This window comes from Patella vulgata, chromosome 7, assembly GCF_932274485.2.
Source record: "Patella vulgata chromosome 7, xgPatVulg1.2, whole genome shotgun sequence".
NCBI lineage: Eukaryota > Metazoa > Mollusca > Gastropoda > Patellidae > Patella > Patella vulgata.
The window spans coordinates 20,096,982-20,113,136 of record NC_065885.2 but is presented as its reverse complement, the minus strand read 5'-3'; the positions used below and the strand labels follow the sequence as shown (position 1 = coordinate 20,113,136).

General features: G+C 32.0%; 1 protein-coding gene across 1 annotated transcript; it reads right to left on the bottom strand.

The window, feature by feature from the left end:
• Positions 1–490: 490 nt before the first annotated feature.
• Positions 491–11,746, bottom strand: LOC126826924 (protein tyrosine phosphatase domain-containing protein 1). Its single transcript, XM_050556072.1, has 13 exons — positions 11,697–11,746; positions 9,041–9,298; positions 7,752–7,917; positions 6,768–6,848; positions 6,047–6,162; positions 5,829–5,850; positions 5,478–5,584; positions 5,237–5,324; positions 4,315–4,404; positions 3,926–4,019; positions 3,293–3,727; positions 2,458–2,643; positions 491–1,964 (listed from the first exon to the last, which is right to left on the bottom strand). The coding sequence occupies exons 2-13, from the start codon at positions 9,105–9,107 to the stop codon at positions 1,695–1,697; spliced, it is 1,722 nt and encodes a 573-aa protein (XP_050412029.1). The 5' UTR covers positions 9,108–9,298; positions 11,697–11,746; the 3' UTR covers positions 491–1,694.
• Between the last annotated feature and the right edge of the window lie 4,409 nt (positions 11,747–16,155).

The following is a 16,155-nucleotide window of genomic DNA, read 5'->3' as shown; positions in this document are numbered from 1 at the left end:
TCTACGAATTTATATTCTAATTAATTCTACGAACTTATATTCTAATTAATTCTACGAATTTATGTTCTAATTACAGTTTACACATTAATATTATAATTAAAGTTTATAAATTTATATTCCAATTTAATTTTATAATAATTTTCACTTTTTTATATTTCAAGTAAATATTTACGAATTCATATTTTAATTAAGTTTTACGAATTTATATTCTAATTTAAAATTTAACGAATATATATTCTAAGCAAAGTTTAATGAATTTATACTCTAATTCATTTTAAGAATCTATATTCTAATTAAAGTGTTACAAATTTATATTTTAAGTAAAGTTTTAAGAATTTATGAATTTACATTTTAAGTAAAGTTTTGTGAATTCATATTTTAAGTAATGTTTTACGAATTTATATTCCAATTAAAGTTTAACGAATATATATTCTAAGTAAAGTTTAATGAATTTATATTCTAATTAATTTTAAGAATCTATATTCTAATTAAAGTTTTACGAATTTATATTCTAATTAATTTAACGAATTTATGTTCTAATATTTTTTACTTTTATCAGGGTTAAAACAATTTGGATTTGATCGATACAGTTTCCAGTGGAAAATGGAACCTTCACAGTAAATTTCCATTGATTTAAGTCTATATGGTTTAGGTTCCAGTTCATACCAATAATTACTCATTTTTCCTCCAGACAAATTATTCAAAATATCTAGCTTTACTTACAACCAGTTAAATTATTCAAAATATCAAGCTTTACTTAAAACCAGTCAAATTATTCACAACATCTATCTTTATCAAGCTTTACTTACAATCAGTCACATTATTAAAAATATCAAGCTTTACTTACAATCAGTCAAATTATTCAAAATATCAAGCTTTACTTACAAGTTTTATATTTTGATATAAATTGTACCAAACCAAATCTTGTTTTGTCATGCAAACTCATGCAACCATAGTGTGGCATCTCTGTGGATCTGTGTGGACCCATTCAATGTGTCCCATTGGCTCAAATAGGTTCAATCATCCTAAGGCCGGACATGGGATTACCAGCAGTACTACTGCTCTATTTGTTACTGCTGAATCATGTCATCATAATTCTCTTCTTCAAACTTACCAGCCATGCTACTGAAACATGAAAATTACAGAATGCATGCATTCCAAAATTATCAGAATCAAGGATATAAAACAGATAAATTTTGAAAAAAAATCTGCCAATAACCTTACCCCGAGGACCGATTGACATACACTGGTGACAACACAATAATAAAAAAATAATTATTTTTTATTTTGATTCAGAAAATCAGAATTAGGTAGTCTAGATGTATAAATATCAATGTATCATTTTAAAACATGGGACGGAATGAAATAAGATTCTGTGATTAAACAAACAAATATACCAGAATAAATATACCTCTTAATAAATGAGTATGGGTATGGCACATATTCTGCCCATGCTACGTGGGAAAAAGCACAGTCAATAGCATCTTTAGGACTTAATAACAATAAATAATTTACATCCTTAATACCCTACATCTTAAAAACTATGCCCTTAATTTTAACAATAAAAGTGACAGATATTTAAAATATAAGCCATGCAATGTACTAGAAAATTTAAATAAATATGTCTTTAAAACTTGGACGGAATAAAACTAGATACAGTGAATTAATAATAATGAAATCTTAAATAAAAAACATTATCTTCTTGTTATTGCTCCAGATTCTTGCAGACTTTCCATTAACTTTTGAAAAAAATAAAATATTCTCATTGCGGTTTTTCCCTTCATAGCTTGCCAATGTTCTTTTTGCTGTAGGATTTTATTCTGCATAGAAGGAGTTTTAACATGAACTGCTTGATGTGTGATATGTGACAAAATTATCTCGGTGATATTATCTAATTTACTTCTTGGGAGAGAATCTAACCGGACCACCACCTTGGCCAAATACTCTATTACACTTTTTGTCCCCTGAAAGAATAAACAGAATAACAGTAATTGTAGTTTTAAAGCAAGTATAACTGTATATTATATTTAGACGAAGTGCATTTTATATTTAGACTAAGTGCATTTTATATTTTAACTAAGTGCATTTTATATTTAGATTAAAGTGTATTTTTTGATTTCTAGATATTTTGTATATTTGAAATATATAAGCCAATTTTCTTTATAATGAGTATAAGTTTCAAGGACACAGATTTGATATATTCTATTAAAATACGATCGTATATACGCTAGTGGCCTGTAAAACTGAGGTGGATGTTGAGCGGGATTTTACTGTATGATACAGTGTTCAATTTACGTGGTACAATAAGTCTTATAGGTTATCTGGCTAGGCGTTATTAAACAGGCAATAAATGAGCATCTAAATCAAAGATATTATTATACCAAGTCAGTACAGCTTTTCTGTCATGGTATTTGTTAAATATATTTAATAAAAATTTGTGTATTGCCTATTACTTACTTTATCCATTTTTAATAAAGCTTGTAGTGGTTTATCAGCATCATCCTTTATATGTTTTAAATCTTGTTTGTGTAATATAGGTTCACGTAGATGATTTAACCACTCCCATAAAACGGCTACAATAACACACGGATCTGTTTCTCTCCCTAACATCTTCCATGCCTCATCAGTCGAATTTAACTTATCCTTAAATAAAACATAAAAAAAAAACAAATAAAAGAAGTGATAAATGATAGTAGATCAATATATAGTCTGTCACATCATATAATACAAGTAGCTAAATATTTGTAACATTTATATCCTATATAATTATGGAATCTCCATCTCATTCGATACGGTAACATTCTGGCATTGTAAAATAGTTTGTAGTCTCAAAAATTCAGTTAAGTCACTCTGCCAGTTTGGGTCTGAAATGATTCAATCTGAATTCACACTGACAGAGCCTGACTGTTCACCATCACAAATGAATTATGTCTGCAACTTGTCAGTCTACAGATATTGTAATCATTATAGATATAGCAAGAGTTCACTGCATGTGTAAACTGAATGAATGTATGTATTTGAATTTGTTTATCACACCACCTCTAAAGACTTGGATTTACACATACATGTAGATTTACAATCAATCATATTTGTGATTTATACCAGACTAGTACTACAAGTTAATAGGATGTCTTAGCAAGTTTAGATCATTTGTAAGGTTTACTTTTTAATCTGATCTTAATTAACCGATACTAAAATTTGACTCAATAAAGTGTGATTTAAGGTGAACTTCAACATAAGCCACTGACCCTTACTCTCTTGGTATTAGCTAAAACCTTTCCTACATTAATACCTTATATTCTTGTACTTTTTGTAAAATGTCTTCAGGAAATTCACACATCATGAGAGCATCTCCAACCTGGTTACACTCCGGTGTACAATTTGTACCATCCGATCCGCCAATCAAGTCCAATTGATCATAACTATCAAGAGATTCTACACTCTGACTGTCGGAACTGATTGAAGAGGTCTTCTCAGATATACTATCTGATAAACTATTGCCATGACTCAGTGTCACAGATTTTTTTTTTTTAACCGGGCATACAAATGTCTTAATCTGTGGATTTTCAACACGTAAAGTTTCCATACTGCGTGAAATATCTTGACTACCAGCGGCACTTGCAGACAGAGACCTTCGTGACTGTAGGGATGTAAAACTCTGACTTCTGTTTAAAGAATTACCACAATTAGCCAGCTCCAATAATCTTTCACAACAAATATAAACAATCTAAAAAAAAAAAAACCAACAAAAATTTATAAATCCAAAAACTAATTGCTTAAATAAATAAATATATAAAGCAGAAATTGGTATATTTATTAATTTTAGTTTTAGTTTAGTTTAGTTAATTATTCACATAAAATCTGCTATGTTCAATACTGGTTTAATCAACAGCCATAAAATTGCTTTTAAATAAAAATATATTACCTTGGGTATGTATTTCAATTTTCGAGCCTCAAATCCGTGAATTATTTTTATCTGCCTATTTAGATGCTGCTGTAGAGAAAATTCAGATTCGCTGCTGAAAAAAAAAAGCATCAGATATCTATTACTGAGTGATGTTTCAACAACTATACCTAGTCTTTATCAAGCAATAAAGACAAAGACTACAGAATCCTCAACAATATACAGTAATTGAATTTCACAGAACTTGATATTTCAATTCCTCAAAGTTGATTTTTGTCAAGCCCAAAAAAATAAACTGAGTTATCTACAAGCAATTGTACTGCTAATATATAGTACTTCTAGGAAGCATCATGATCAGCAACATGCTTTTGTTGATGACACTCACAAATACGAACATGTGAAACACTTACTTGTTTGCAAAGATAGCTCTAAAAGGTTGAATATACATTTCAAAATCTGTCACCATTTGTACTTGATGAACAGTTTGTATAGAACCAGGTCTGTAAAAATTTGTAAATGATTGATTTAAAATAAAACACATAAACAATGACAGATATTGTAGAAATCATCTTCCATACAAGAAAATGGTGTATGTAATTCACTTCAAACCTCAAACGTTTCTGGGACCTTCTTAACGAGACTCCAAATTCTACACCCATGGATCAGCACTAGCTGAAGAATGACCATCCAGTATGATTATTACTCTTTTATTTATTAAAACCAGATCAAGTCAGAGGGATGATTGTTATGACTACTGTAATGTATGATACAGGGATGGAACTAGAACTATTTATGCAGGATCACAATGTATTTATTATATAGAAACACATTCAGGAAACAGGATTAGGACTGTAGCAGCCAGTCTACATAAATAAAACCCAGGTAGCGCTACTTTCAGACAGTTAACTCATGTATTTTTATGAACAAACAGAATCAAGGGAGGTAATTCCAATTGAACACTTAGGGGGTGCTCAATTGTCAGTCCGGAACTTCCCGAATTGACAGAATTGCAGTAAAGTGATACAGAATTCAGCCCTGTCACAGTTCTGCCAGTCCCGATAGCTGAGGAGGTGTGAGTAGAATCGTGATGTATTTTAAGTAACAAATATGTTTCAGCTGTCATGAATGGTTGAGATATTTTTTATGCAGTCGGCACATGCGTTGTACTTCGAAATTCTCCTTTTCACTCGATTGACACTATTTTTGGAATTGAGAGAATTTAATTCTGGGACGTTCAATCAAATATCCCCTTATTGTAATCTTCCCTCTTGCAGTATTTATAAATACATGTACAATATTAACACGTGTAGTAAATGTAAAAGTACTACTCACCGTTTTGATCTGATATAATGTACAGCACTCTCTGGTGACAGACGATTATTAAACACTAAATAACACGCTATCAATAATCCTGTACGGCCTAAAATACACAAGAAATATACAGAATGTTGTAAATTTAATTCAATAATAAAATCAATCTGTGTAATTTATTAATATTCTTAAAAGTCTTAACATTTTCCACAAGTATATCTTATAAAGTTGATTAAGATCTTGAAATAAAATACAAAACTACCTAATCCTGCATGACAGTGTACAGCAACTTTTCCTTCTGACAGCGAAAACTGCATGACTTTTACAATATCTAATAACATAGTTACGGATCCTACACCAAAATCATCCCTTAAAAGAAGACAAGAATTACCATTAAAATAATTAAAGAAAATATTTCTGTCATTGGTACCCATCACATATCATGACAAAACCTTTTGTTATGTGATTCTGAGGAAAGTGTTTTTGATTATGTTCCAATTACTAAATGCCATTCAAAGAATATCTGAGGAAAGTAATACATTTTTTGTTAGAGATTTCCAGCCAGAAACGTTCTGATCAGTAAATGTTTTTGTTTAAGTGACTTACTACTTACCATCCAAAATTGTAGAAAAACACTGCAAAATAAATAAAAAAAACCATTTTAATTTAATTTAAGTTATATATTTGTGTCAAAAATTAGAAGCACAAGAAAAATTTGCTTATAACCAGTTTAAAACCTCACCACACACAGTTACAAAATACAAAAACATACGAGTGAGACTCGTCCATATTTCTTTAATAATTATAAAAAAAAAACCCAAAACAACTTACTTCCTTTCTCCATAAGTTGTTGTGAATTGTAAGAGAAACCAGTTTTATCATTTCCTGGACCACAGTATGCATGTTCTCCAGGTTGCTGTAAATTTATAACTGTCTTGATTCCTTTTCTAGGAAATAAACATTAAATGAGAAATATGATGTTTGTGATTCATTGTAGTCACAAAAATATGTAAATCAGGTTTTAAAGTAATTTATTTTCTATGATTATGCATGGAATAATGGGAGACATTTGTCTAGGCAGCAATTCAATTCTCAAAGTTTCTGAATATGCTAAAGACATGTTTGCTTCAAATTAATTAGGTCATCAAGTGCCACTTGAAACCTTCCTTCTACCTAAAATTTTGATACATGTATTTCTAAAAGTGCCAAAAAATATAAAAAAACAATTAGCAAGTTAATAATAAATAAAATAAGACCAAAATCCGTAAACCACAAGTTATTCGGACAAATGTTTCTTGTTATCACATGAAACTGTGTAGATATTGTGATTTTAGGAATAAATGCTCTTTCCTGGCAAGATTGAATATATTTTTCTGGCTAGATTGAATATATTTTTTTGGCTAGATTGAATATATTTTTCTAAGTAGTTTGAATGTATTCTTATGGGTGGTTTGAATATATTTTCAGTGATATGTATTTTGACCCTTGACTGTTAAAGAAATACATCTTTAAATATAATATGTGTACAATAAAAAGAAGAAATATAACGCACTTTAGAAACTGGTCTAGTATCTGATATTTCTCGATACCCTCATTGGTAGGTCGAGCCATTGCTAATATATTATCTGTAATCCTGTAAAGATAAATCATAGAAAATGTAAAACAATAATCCGCAAATAAGAGATTTACAACAATGGAAGCACCAAACTGATTTTTTGAATTATTTTCATTTAATCACACTAACACGAGCAAAGCATGCACCAACTGAATCAAAAAATATCTCCACCAATCAAATGAGTTGAAACATATTTGCTTGACAGAGTAACAATATAAATCACACACATCTCGTTTTTCAGATTAACAAAACTCTGACAGAACTCAATTGAAATTCTGCCAATTTGAATAATTTCTGTCTCAAAATCAACATCATCCATGGCAAAATTATTATCTAGGATTGTACTGGTCCTACCCTTTTCTTCCAATTGGAAAGCAACTACTGTCAGAACAATGCCGAGTCTTGTCCCTGAAAGCGAAACTTCTGATGGGTTTCCAGGAAACCAGAACAACAACCATTACATTGGCATATATACATATTTAATTTGATGTGCACACAAACCAATGACAAATATGGATATAATTACAAGGAAGCTTTGTGTTATAACAACTGCACAGGGAAGTCAATTTCTAGCACATTAAGGGAGGTCAATCCAGCACTGTTTCTCATGTAGATTAAACATAGATCATTCTCCTGTATGAAGCTCAGTAATAAACAACTGATATGATCAACTAATATCTTCCTGATCATCATTATACCAGCTTCAAGTTCTTTATGAGTCATTAAAGCTATACAAATTGCCTTCATTTCTTGCTCTCTCAGCGGTTGTCTAATTCCACAGACTGTACAAAAATACAAATAAACACTTTTTTTTCTAAAATTAGTGAAGTTTTCCACATCATAATACATTTATCCCCAGATGCCCAGATATATTTATAACTGCTGAAAAAACAGGGTATTTGTCTAAAAATTTATTCTTACCAATGAGAGTACAGACCCTTAATTGCCTGGTCTTCAGAACTCCAAGTGTACACAGTACAATATTTACATTTTTTGCCACCACAGAAATTAGAACAAACACTATCATGTTTCACCATTTTACGTGCTTGATCAACCAGTTTATTTCCTTTCGTTGTTGGTTTACAACCTAAAATAATTAAATTCTTGGCATATTAACAAAACACGTAATTTTTTTATAACCTCTATTTAAACATACATTATGGGAGATTAGATAAAGAGCTGGCAGTTCTCACTATAATAGTTAAAAACCAGATAATGTAAAGGTAATTTGCTGAAAATTTCAGTCAAATTGATCCACTCTGAACCGAGAATTTAGCGACTGAATTTTGGGCCTAACCTCGATCATCATTAATAAAGTCTGTACGATAAAATACATGTACATTGTCTCAGTTATCCATTTCTTGATTTAATTATGAATGAGAGTTGAGCAGCAGATCGGATCATAATCCAGTAAATATCGCAGGCTAGCGAAGACATCAAGAGTTGATTATGGTCTTGATAAGTTAATTAATGTCTAATAATTAATAATTTAGATAACATTTCAGGCCTAAAGAAAGACCTGCAATAGGCAGATTTAGCTCTTGCATAATGTATGTTTAATGTTACGGTATATCATTTGTTGATACACCGCATATTGTTAATGTAATAAGACATGTTTCAGTAAAAGCCTAATTAGTGAAACCTTTGAAAACCAAGTACAAAGGTAACCCAGTATTTTTGTTCTAACAGCTGGTCAGCATAGTGTTAGCCAATGAACGTCTACAATAGAAATAACTGTGGTTAAATGATTAAAACGCAGATCTGATCAAGCTTATTTTCTCGATAAAAGGCCATGGGTTAAAGCGAGAAGTTATGACAACAGTAATGCTTTTACGGTAAACAAAGTGAGATGTTTTTCTGGAGGAGCCGAAGGGTTTAAAAGCTTGATATTTCAGTCTTGTGGTGAATTCTCAATAACTGCTCCTAAGACTAAATAAGTTACATTAATCAATTGGAGGATGCAGTGCTGCACATGAGAGGTTATCATTAAAATCTGAATCTAGTAAGGATACAACGACTGCAAAAGCATAATTTTACTTCTTTCACTAGACTTGCCCCCTGCTTTTGACAACTCAGTCACCCAAATCAGCCTATTGCTGATTTACAATCTAATATTTAGTAAACTAATTAAGATGTGATTTATTGATAATTTGAATTTTGGATTTTTAAGAAAAACTAATCATAAACTTGCACTGGTAATTTAAACTTACTTTTAATGTTGGAGAGTTGGACATCTTCTTGTCCAGGGTGAATGTGTTCATCTTCATCTGGATCCATTTTCTGTCAGATAATTTTAAATTAAAACTACGCAAACATTATCCTATCGCCGTCCAGTGATGCAACAATTATACCAAGTCAACTTTTATATATTCGATAATTGTTAAATTCCAGGTGTCTGGCTGTGTCTCAGTTTTTAAAATAAACTGACGTTTTTAAATATGTCAGTCATGTTATTGGTTGTTGAGTATCTGAAATAATAATCATACTTTGTGTAATGGTACAAAATAATGTATTCCCTCCATTAATACAACCGGTAAACAAGAGAGATAACTATTATTACTATTACATACCAGCGGCTGCCAGGCAGGATACGTCCCACATTTTGCAAGAGATGGACAGAGAACAAGCTAAACAAAAAGCGATTTTTTTTTCATACAATCAAGGGCCATAATTTTAGAAAAAAAAAAGGAACCAAGATCTTTGGGTTATAAAGATAAATTTCAAGTTTCATCAAAATCTGATCAAAATTGTGACTTCTAGAGGCTCCACAACCTTGACACACCATATATTTACACTATTTGCGTACAATGGGCGGCTATTTTGTCCGAAATTCGAACACAGCCATCATTAGGGTGTAATGGTGAAATAGTCAAACATTTTTTTCAATCAGATAAAAATTGTGACCTCTAGAGGGACCACAAGCTAAAAACGTCATTTTTCGTACAATCAAGGGCCATAATTCAGGAAGTTACGATCTGATATGCGCAAATATCGAAAGGAACCAAGATCTTTCTTTGGAGTATAAACATGCATTTCAAGTTTCATCAAAATCAGATGAAAATTGTGACCTCTAGAGTGTACACAAGCTAAAAATATGATTTTTCTTACAATCAGGAGCCATGGGATTCAATATCTTTGGGAGATAGACCTATATTTTAAGTTTCGTCAAAATCGAACAAAAATTGTGACCTGTAGAGTGTCCACAAACAAATTGTGGACAGACGTCCGGACGGACAGGGGCGACGACAATATACGTCTAAATGAAAATGTCGGTGTATAAAAAAAAAAGTAAAGCATCATATCTTGAGTTTTAAAAATATGCAAATGTATTTGAAGCAGGAAAGTTAACAAATATCCTTGAAAAACGGGTTTCTTGTTTTGACAAAAAATTATTAATGTATGCAGTAGTGACAGACCTACTATAATACTGACAATTGAATGATGATGTATATTATAATTATATGTAAATGGTAGTGAGAGAGTGACAATCATGAGTATGTGTAAGACCATACAAAATTATGTGTGAACTTTTAATAAAAAAAACATTTTGGTCAAAAATAATTCTAACTTAAAACATAGATCTTACAAATACAATATACATTGTATGTACTATAAGGTCCATGCTTAAAATGATTATTTAAATATTACATTGGTTTCTACTGATCTCACACACCACACATACAGTAATAATAGCGTAATACAGGGTCTTAGGCTTTTCAGAGACTATGATCAACTGTATATTTTTATTACATATTGGTGTATATAAAAATTTGCATAGCCTATAGGATCTTGTATATACATGAACATAAATATACCGAAAATGTGCATAAAAGCTTATGACGAGTGATATGCATTAGATAACGTATGGTCTTTGTTTTTGGAACCTTGAAATAGACACAAATGGTTCTAAAAGCACATATTAATGTAATATGAATGTAGGCCTATGTAAAGTGTTTTATATTCAATTTTTGAAAAATATTGTAATTTCTAATCAATTATATTCGGTGCATATTGGACTTTTTAAAATTATTATTTTGTCATTTGTGAATCAGCATTTTCTAATAACTTCCACATTGTGTTGTGGGATATGTTTTTATTTGTTTATTATAAAATGGCACCTGAAACCATAGGGTGGGTACATGACTTGTGTATAATGATTATAAAATGTTAATTGTGCCTTAAATATTGGAAATTAAGATACTATATTTATAGTATCACGGCAAGATAACAACATCAATATTGATTGAAATTGATCAATATAGATTCTAATTCGTGTTTTTAATTTCAAATATTATGGAAAATATTGAGTTAGAGATTTAGTTCCTTTAAACAGTCATTGAGTCAACTAGCGTGGTTTTGATTCCCTGGTTGTACAGGGCAAGGAGTAGGGTCGCCTGTCCAACATCGTGTGTTTTCTTCGGGGCCTCTGGTTTCCTTCCACTTCTAAAGACCCCTATGTGCAAGCAAGTTATTGAAATAAAATTGAACCATATGTTAGTCCCAAAATAACCTAGTTTCTCTCTCTCCCTTTTACACAGATGAATTGATATTGATTATTGATATAATAGTATAAATTAATTATCAATTCAATATGAAAGTAAAAATCTGATAGACTGATATAATATAGCACATTACACGGCAGGACGATTACCCAATACTAATTATAATTATAGCTCAAATGTCAATATAATGACAGTCACGTAACGGTACTATACCGGCAGTTCATTGACTGTCATTTTTTAAATGAATTAATTCTCGACATATAATATTGTGTCTGTTGGCTTATCCTATATACTCAAATATGTAAAAAGAAAATTACTGTAATGATTAAAAGTTGCAATCGGATAAATTAACATAAAAACAAACCTTTTTTAGTTAAAATATTAAGAATTTCTTCGAGAAGGGCGCCATTGTTGTTAAATAAATATATTCTAGAATATCCAGACATGTGTCAAACGTATTGCCCCTATTGCCGAAGGTATAAAAGACAAATTAATTGAGACTACAACAAGGATCTAAAATGGTCAATGGGAGACAACTCGAATTAATCGATTTTTATGAAATATTAACGAAGTTAACCACGTGTTTTGTTTACCATAGCAACCAAGCCTTAAGGACCATAATGACTACTTATCAAGCAAGACATATTATTTATGTCATGCTATTCTATCATTAGATCTTGTAAATATTTCATTAAACAATAAAATGACACAACAGGATGCGATCGAATTCGTGTGTAATCACGAATTTAATCTTGGCGCAAATTATAGATACCGGTAGCCTACGGGATTAATTTCAGCTTGTACTCCCAAGTTGTATTACAATTTACATGTACTATGTAGGCTACCTAGGTGGGCTTGTGTATCGCAACATTGTTCCGACATCGCAATTAGACCAAGTACCAGATATATTTGGGATCTCTGTCCTACATGGAAGCGGTTCAGTTTTTATCTATTTGCGTTCATGATTTCATACAGCTCAACTGACCCAAACATATAGCAACTCCAAAACATATTTTGACAGACCGCTCAAAATCATTGTATCAATAGGTTATTTCACAGATGTTGAAACAGCTTCAAATAAGAAGAATACTATAATGTGTTCATAATCGTGTAACACCAATTCCATGACAAATTGGTTATAGTCTTGCGTATCGGAAATGCTTTGACATCTGAACAATTTAATCGTGATAGAAAAAAAAGGAGGTTTATGTCTCGTCTTACTTGACAGGTGATTATAATTCACATCGCTGCTGCCCGACAAAAAATCAAATATATTGGCAATTTCTAGGTAGTTTTCGCGTTTTCGATCTAAACATTTCAATAATCAATGTAAAATGAAAAGAAATGAAATGGGGTGTGCCATAAAGGAAATCTTGCCCGTGCACGCCAATGTGTACACGGGACCTCGGTTTTTCGTCCCATCCGAACGACTAGACAGCTGCCCTTGTCAGTCCCTCCGTCCTGCATAACTGACAAGGGGGAACCACGCCGGAAAATCTGGATGAGCTTGCTCGGCCAATACAGGGATCGAACACCCGACCTCCAGGCTAGCGAGCCAGCGTCTTATCCACTTAGCCACCGCCACTTAGCCACCGTGACTCCCAATACTCATTATAAATTCAAATGAAACAAGAAATGGGATCTACACAGTAGACCCTATAGAACTATATAGATAGAACCATATTAATTCTAAATTCCTATACTCCTATACCCATAGGCGTACGGGGAAATTTTTGACTCGGGGCAGGGGGGCGGTGGTGGTTGGTGCCCCAAAAATGTAGTTAGGTTCTTAGTATGTTACATAATAATAATAAATTCGCTGTTAAATTGGACACATTCAAGAACACAATATCTTTTTTTATACAACTTTTACAAAATACAATTGTGTGACCAGAGGGGCTCACAAAGGAAGTGTCTAGTCGTTCGTATGGAACACAAAATTGCCCGTAAGCCCCCTTGTCAGTTGAAATTCGAAAGTTCTTCAGTATTAATAAATGACGATATTATTATTTTATGAACATATTGTGTTGTATTATAATAGTACTATATTGCTATTAACAATTATGTAGCCTAAATAATATATATTTTTATGACATTACATATTTATCATTAAAATTGTTTTTGTTGGGGTTTTTGTTATCTATTTAAAATATAATTTTTCGTGGACAAATTGTTGTGATCTCTCGGTTTTATTATTTAAATTTGAAATATTATCCTTATAATCCTTCTATATATAAGAATCTCCGACAGAAATTCATTGTTTATTTTCCCATAAATGTTCACTGTGTGACAGGAAATGGGTGCCAAACATAATTATTTCTACTAATTTAGGCTTTAAGATTGCTTCCACTCGACACAAACTAGGTCATTTCGGGACTAACATATGGCTTATTTTATTTCGTTAATTTGCTTGCGCGTAGGGGTCTTTAGTAGTGAGAAGAAACCGGAGGACCAGGAGAAAACCCACGAGGTTGGACAGGCGACCCTACTCCTTGTCACGTACAACCGGGGATTCGAAACCACGCCAGTTGACTCAGTGACAGGTCTTATGATATAGCGCGCACGTGCTAACCATTCGGCCATCCACCCCCACCAAGTCCTCAAAGTGTGGTTTAACGTCCACTCGACACAAACTAGGTCATTTCGGAACTAACATATGGTTTTTAGTTTTATTTCAATAATTCGCTTGCGCGTAGGGCTCTTTTGCAGTGGGAGGAAACCGGAGGACCCGAAAAAAACCCACGAGGCTGGACAGACGACCCTACTCCCCTCAAAGTGTGTGTTGAGAGAATGGAGATGGAATGGAGTCAAACTATTAGGGATTAGTTAACCGCGCATTAATTTGACTGAGAAATTAACAGATCGTGACGTTATAACGACTTTACGTCACGTTTAAAGAGAATCTTGTTCTTAACAGACGTGTTGTGAAATTTGTCTTCAATTTTGACGTTACACACCTCGAAAAAAGGTAATTTTCCAGTATTTTCAAATTGTTTTGTGTTCGTTTTTTGCTTTATTTTTGTCAAAGGTGTATAGTACCTACGATTGGACCAACTAAATTAGAATAAAACTATTATAGTAGACTAGGACAATTCCACCAATTATTCTTCGAATTCAGACTATCATGTTTTATTAAAGCCGATCTGATCCGAACGACCATTCTCGGCAGTTCGTATGGATTGGAACCTGGAACATTCTAATCTAGTCCACAGCGGTCTCCAGAATGTCTATAGACCCAGTTTGAACAATTTGACATCGGCACTTTGTAATTATCTTCAGTGGTTAATCCCTACTTCTGAAAAGCTTGAGATACTGGCTGGACAGCAGCTGAAACACATGCAAGTTTAAACACCACCTTACTATTCAAAATCGGGACATTAAGAAGAAGTGCATTTTATTATTTTGAGCATTCAAGTTAAGAGATTAAACGATATGCTGCTTCGATGACAAAGCCATACCCACCTGGAATTACCAGCACTAAATCTTAGCGTAGAAATAAATAAGAAATTAAAGTGAATGACGGGGAAAAGTTCATGTTTTAAAGATTTTATTACTTACTTTTAAATGTTTAAACAATTTAGCTCCCGTTTACCTCTCAGATCTTTTAGAACTTTATACACCTGGCCGAACATTACGTACATCGGATAAACTACTTTTAAAGCCCAAAACTGTTCAACTAGTCTCTTATGGTCAGCGCTCTTTTAGTTATCAAGCATCTGTTTTATGGAATAATCTACCATTTAGTTTAAGATGCTGTACATCTCTATATTCTTTTAAAAAAACAACTTAAAACACATTTATTTAATCAAACTTTTAACTGAGTCTGTATACAATCGTTAGCATGTCCACAATCTTGTTGTTTATTTATGATTACATTGTCACTTTGTAAAGTGTCCCTGAACATGTTATATGAAAGGGCGCACTATAAATATAATAATAATAATAATAATAATAAAACGTTAGGCCTAAACTCCTTAAATTAAAATTATCTAGGAAGAATAAAAAGATAAAAATAGGCCTACACAGATCCAAAAACGTCATGTAAAATCAATTGTGACGTCACAATAATATTACGTAATGTTCAGATAGAATCTTATTCTTGTAGGACGTATTTTTGGACTCTCAACGCTTTTTTTGGCAAAGGTAACATTCTAACCTCAGTATTTCTGCTATAGTTTTTATCATCGCTTTATCATTAGGCTATTTAAAGATATATTTTACTTTTTATTCTTTTAGTGACTGGATTTCGCAGATTATTATCTTAATTATCTAAGAAATACACCATGGGCTACAAAGGTGAGTTATTGATGTTTTTCATCAAAGATATTAATCTAGTTTTATATTCTCTCGGACATTGCTCTGAAAAAATATTAGAAATTCAAATATTATTTACTGTTTTTCAAAACCTGTAACAAAATATCGTAACCGTTGTTGTTCCTGCCATCAGTCACAACTTCACAAGACAAACAGTGCTTAAAACGAATACAGAGGCACAGAGACGGACTGGGGCATGTCCGGAAGGATTCTCCACCGTCCGGGCGCGAGATAATTTTTGAAACACTGATTAAAATTTGGGCTTTCTAGAGTATATCCTATTGTTTCTTTACTTTATATTTTATGCTTAGGGTGTTTAGAAACCAGTTCTGTCATAAACGTTCAATTTTGTAATATTTTTTTTGCAAAACTGGACGCTTATTACGAAACTGGTTTGTCAAAACATACACTAGTCTGTAATAACTAATATAATATTTTATTTTTATACTTTCAGAAATAAAATATCAACGATTGTACGATGATCATATCATCATATCTGCTGTGCAGGA

Excerpts from the sequence above, each read along its gene's own strand:
- LOC126826924 (XM_050556072.1), bottom strand. The coding sequence starts at position 9,107 with ATGGATCCAGATGAAGATGAACACATTCACCCTGGACAAGAAGATGTC. Across the intron at positions 5,851-6,046 it reads ACAACTTATGGAGAAAGGAA|TGTTTTTCTACAATTTTGGA; the intron begins GTAAGTTGTTTT and ends TTTATTTTGCAG. Across the intron at positions 5,325-5,477 it reads ACACTGTCATGCAGGATTAG|GCCGTACAGGATTATTGATA; the intron begins GTAGTTTTGTAT and ends TGTGTATTTTAG.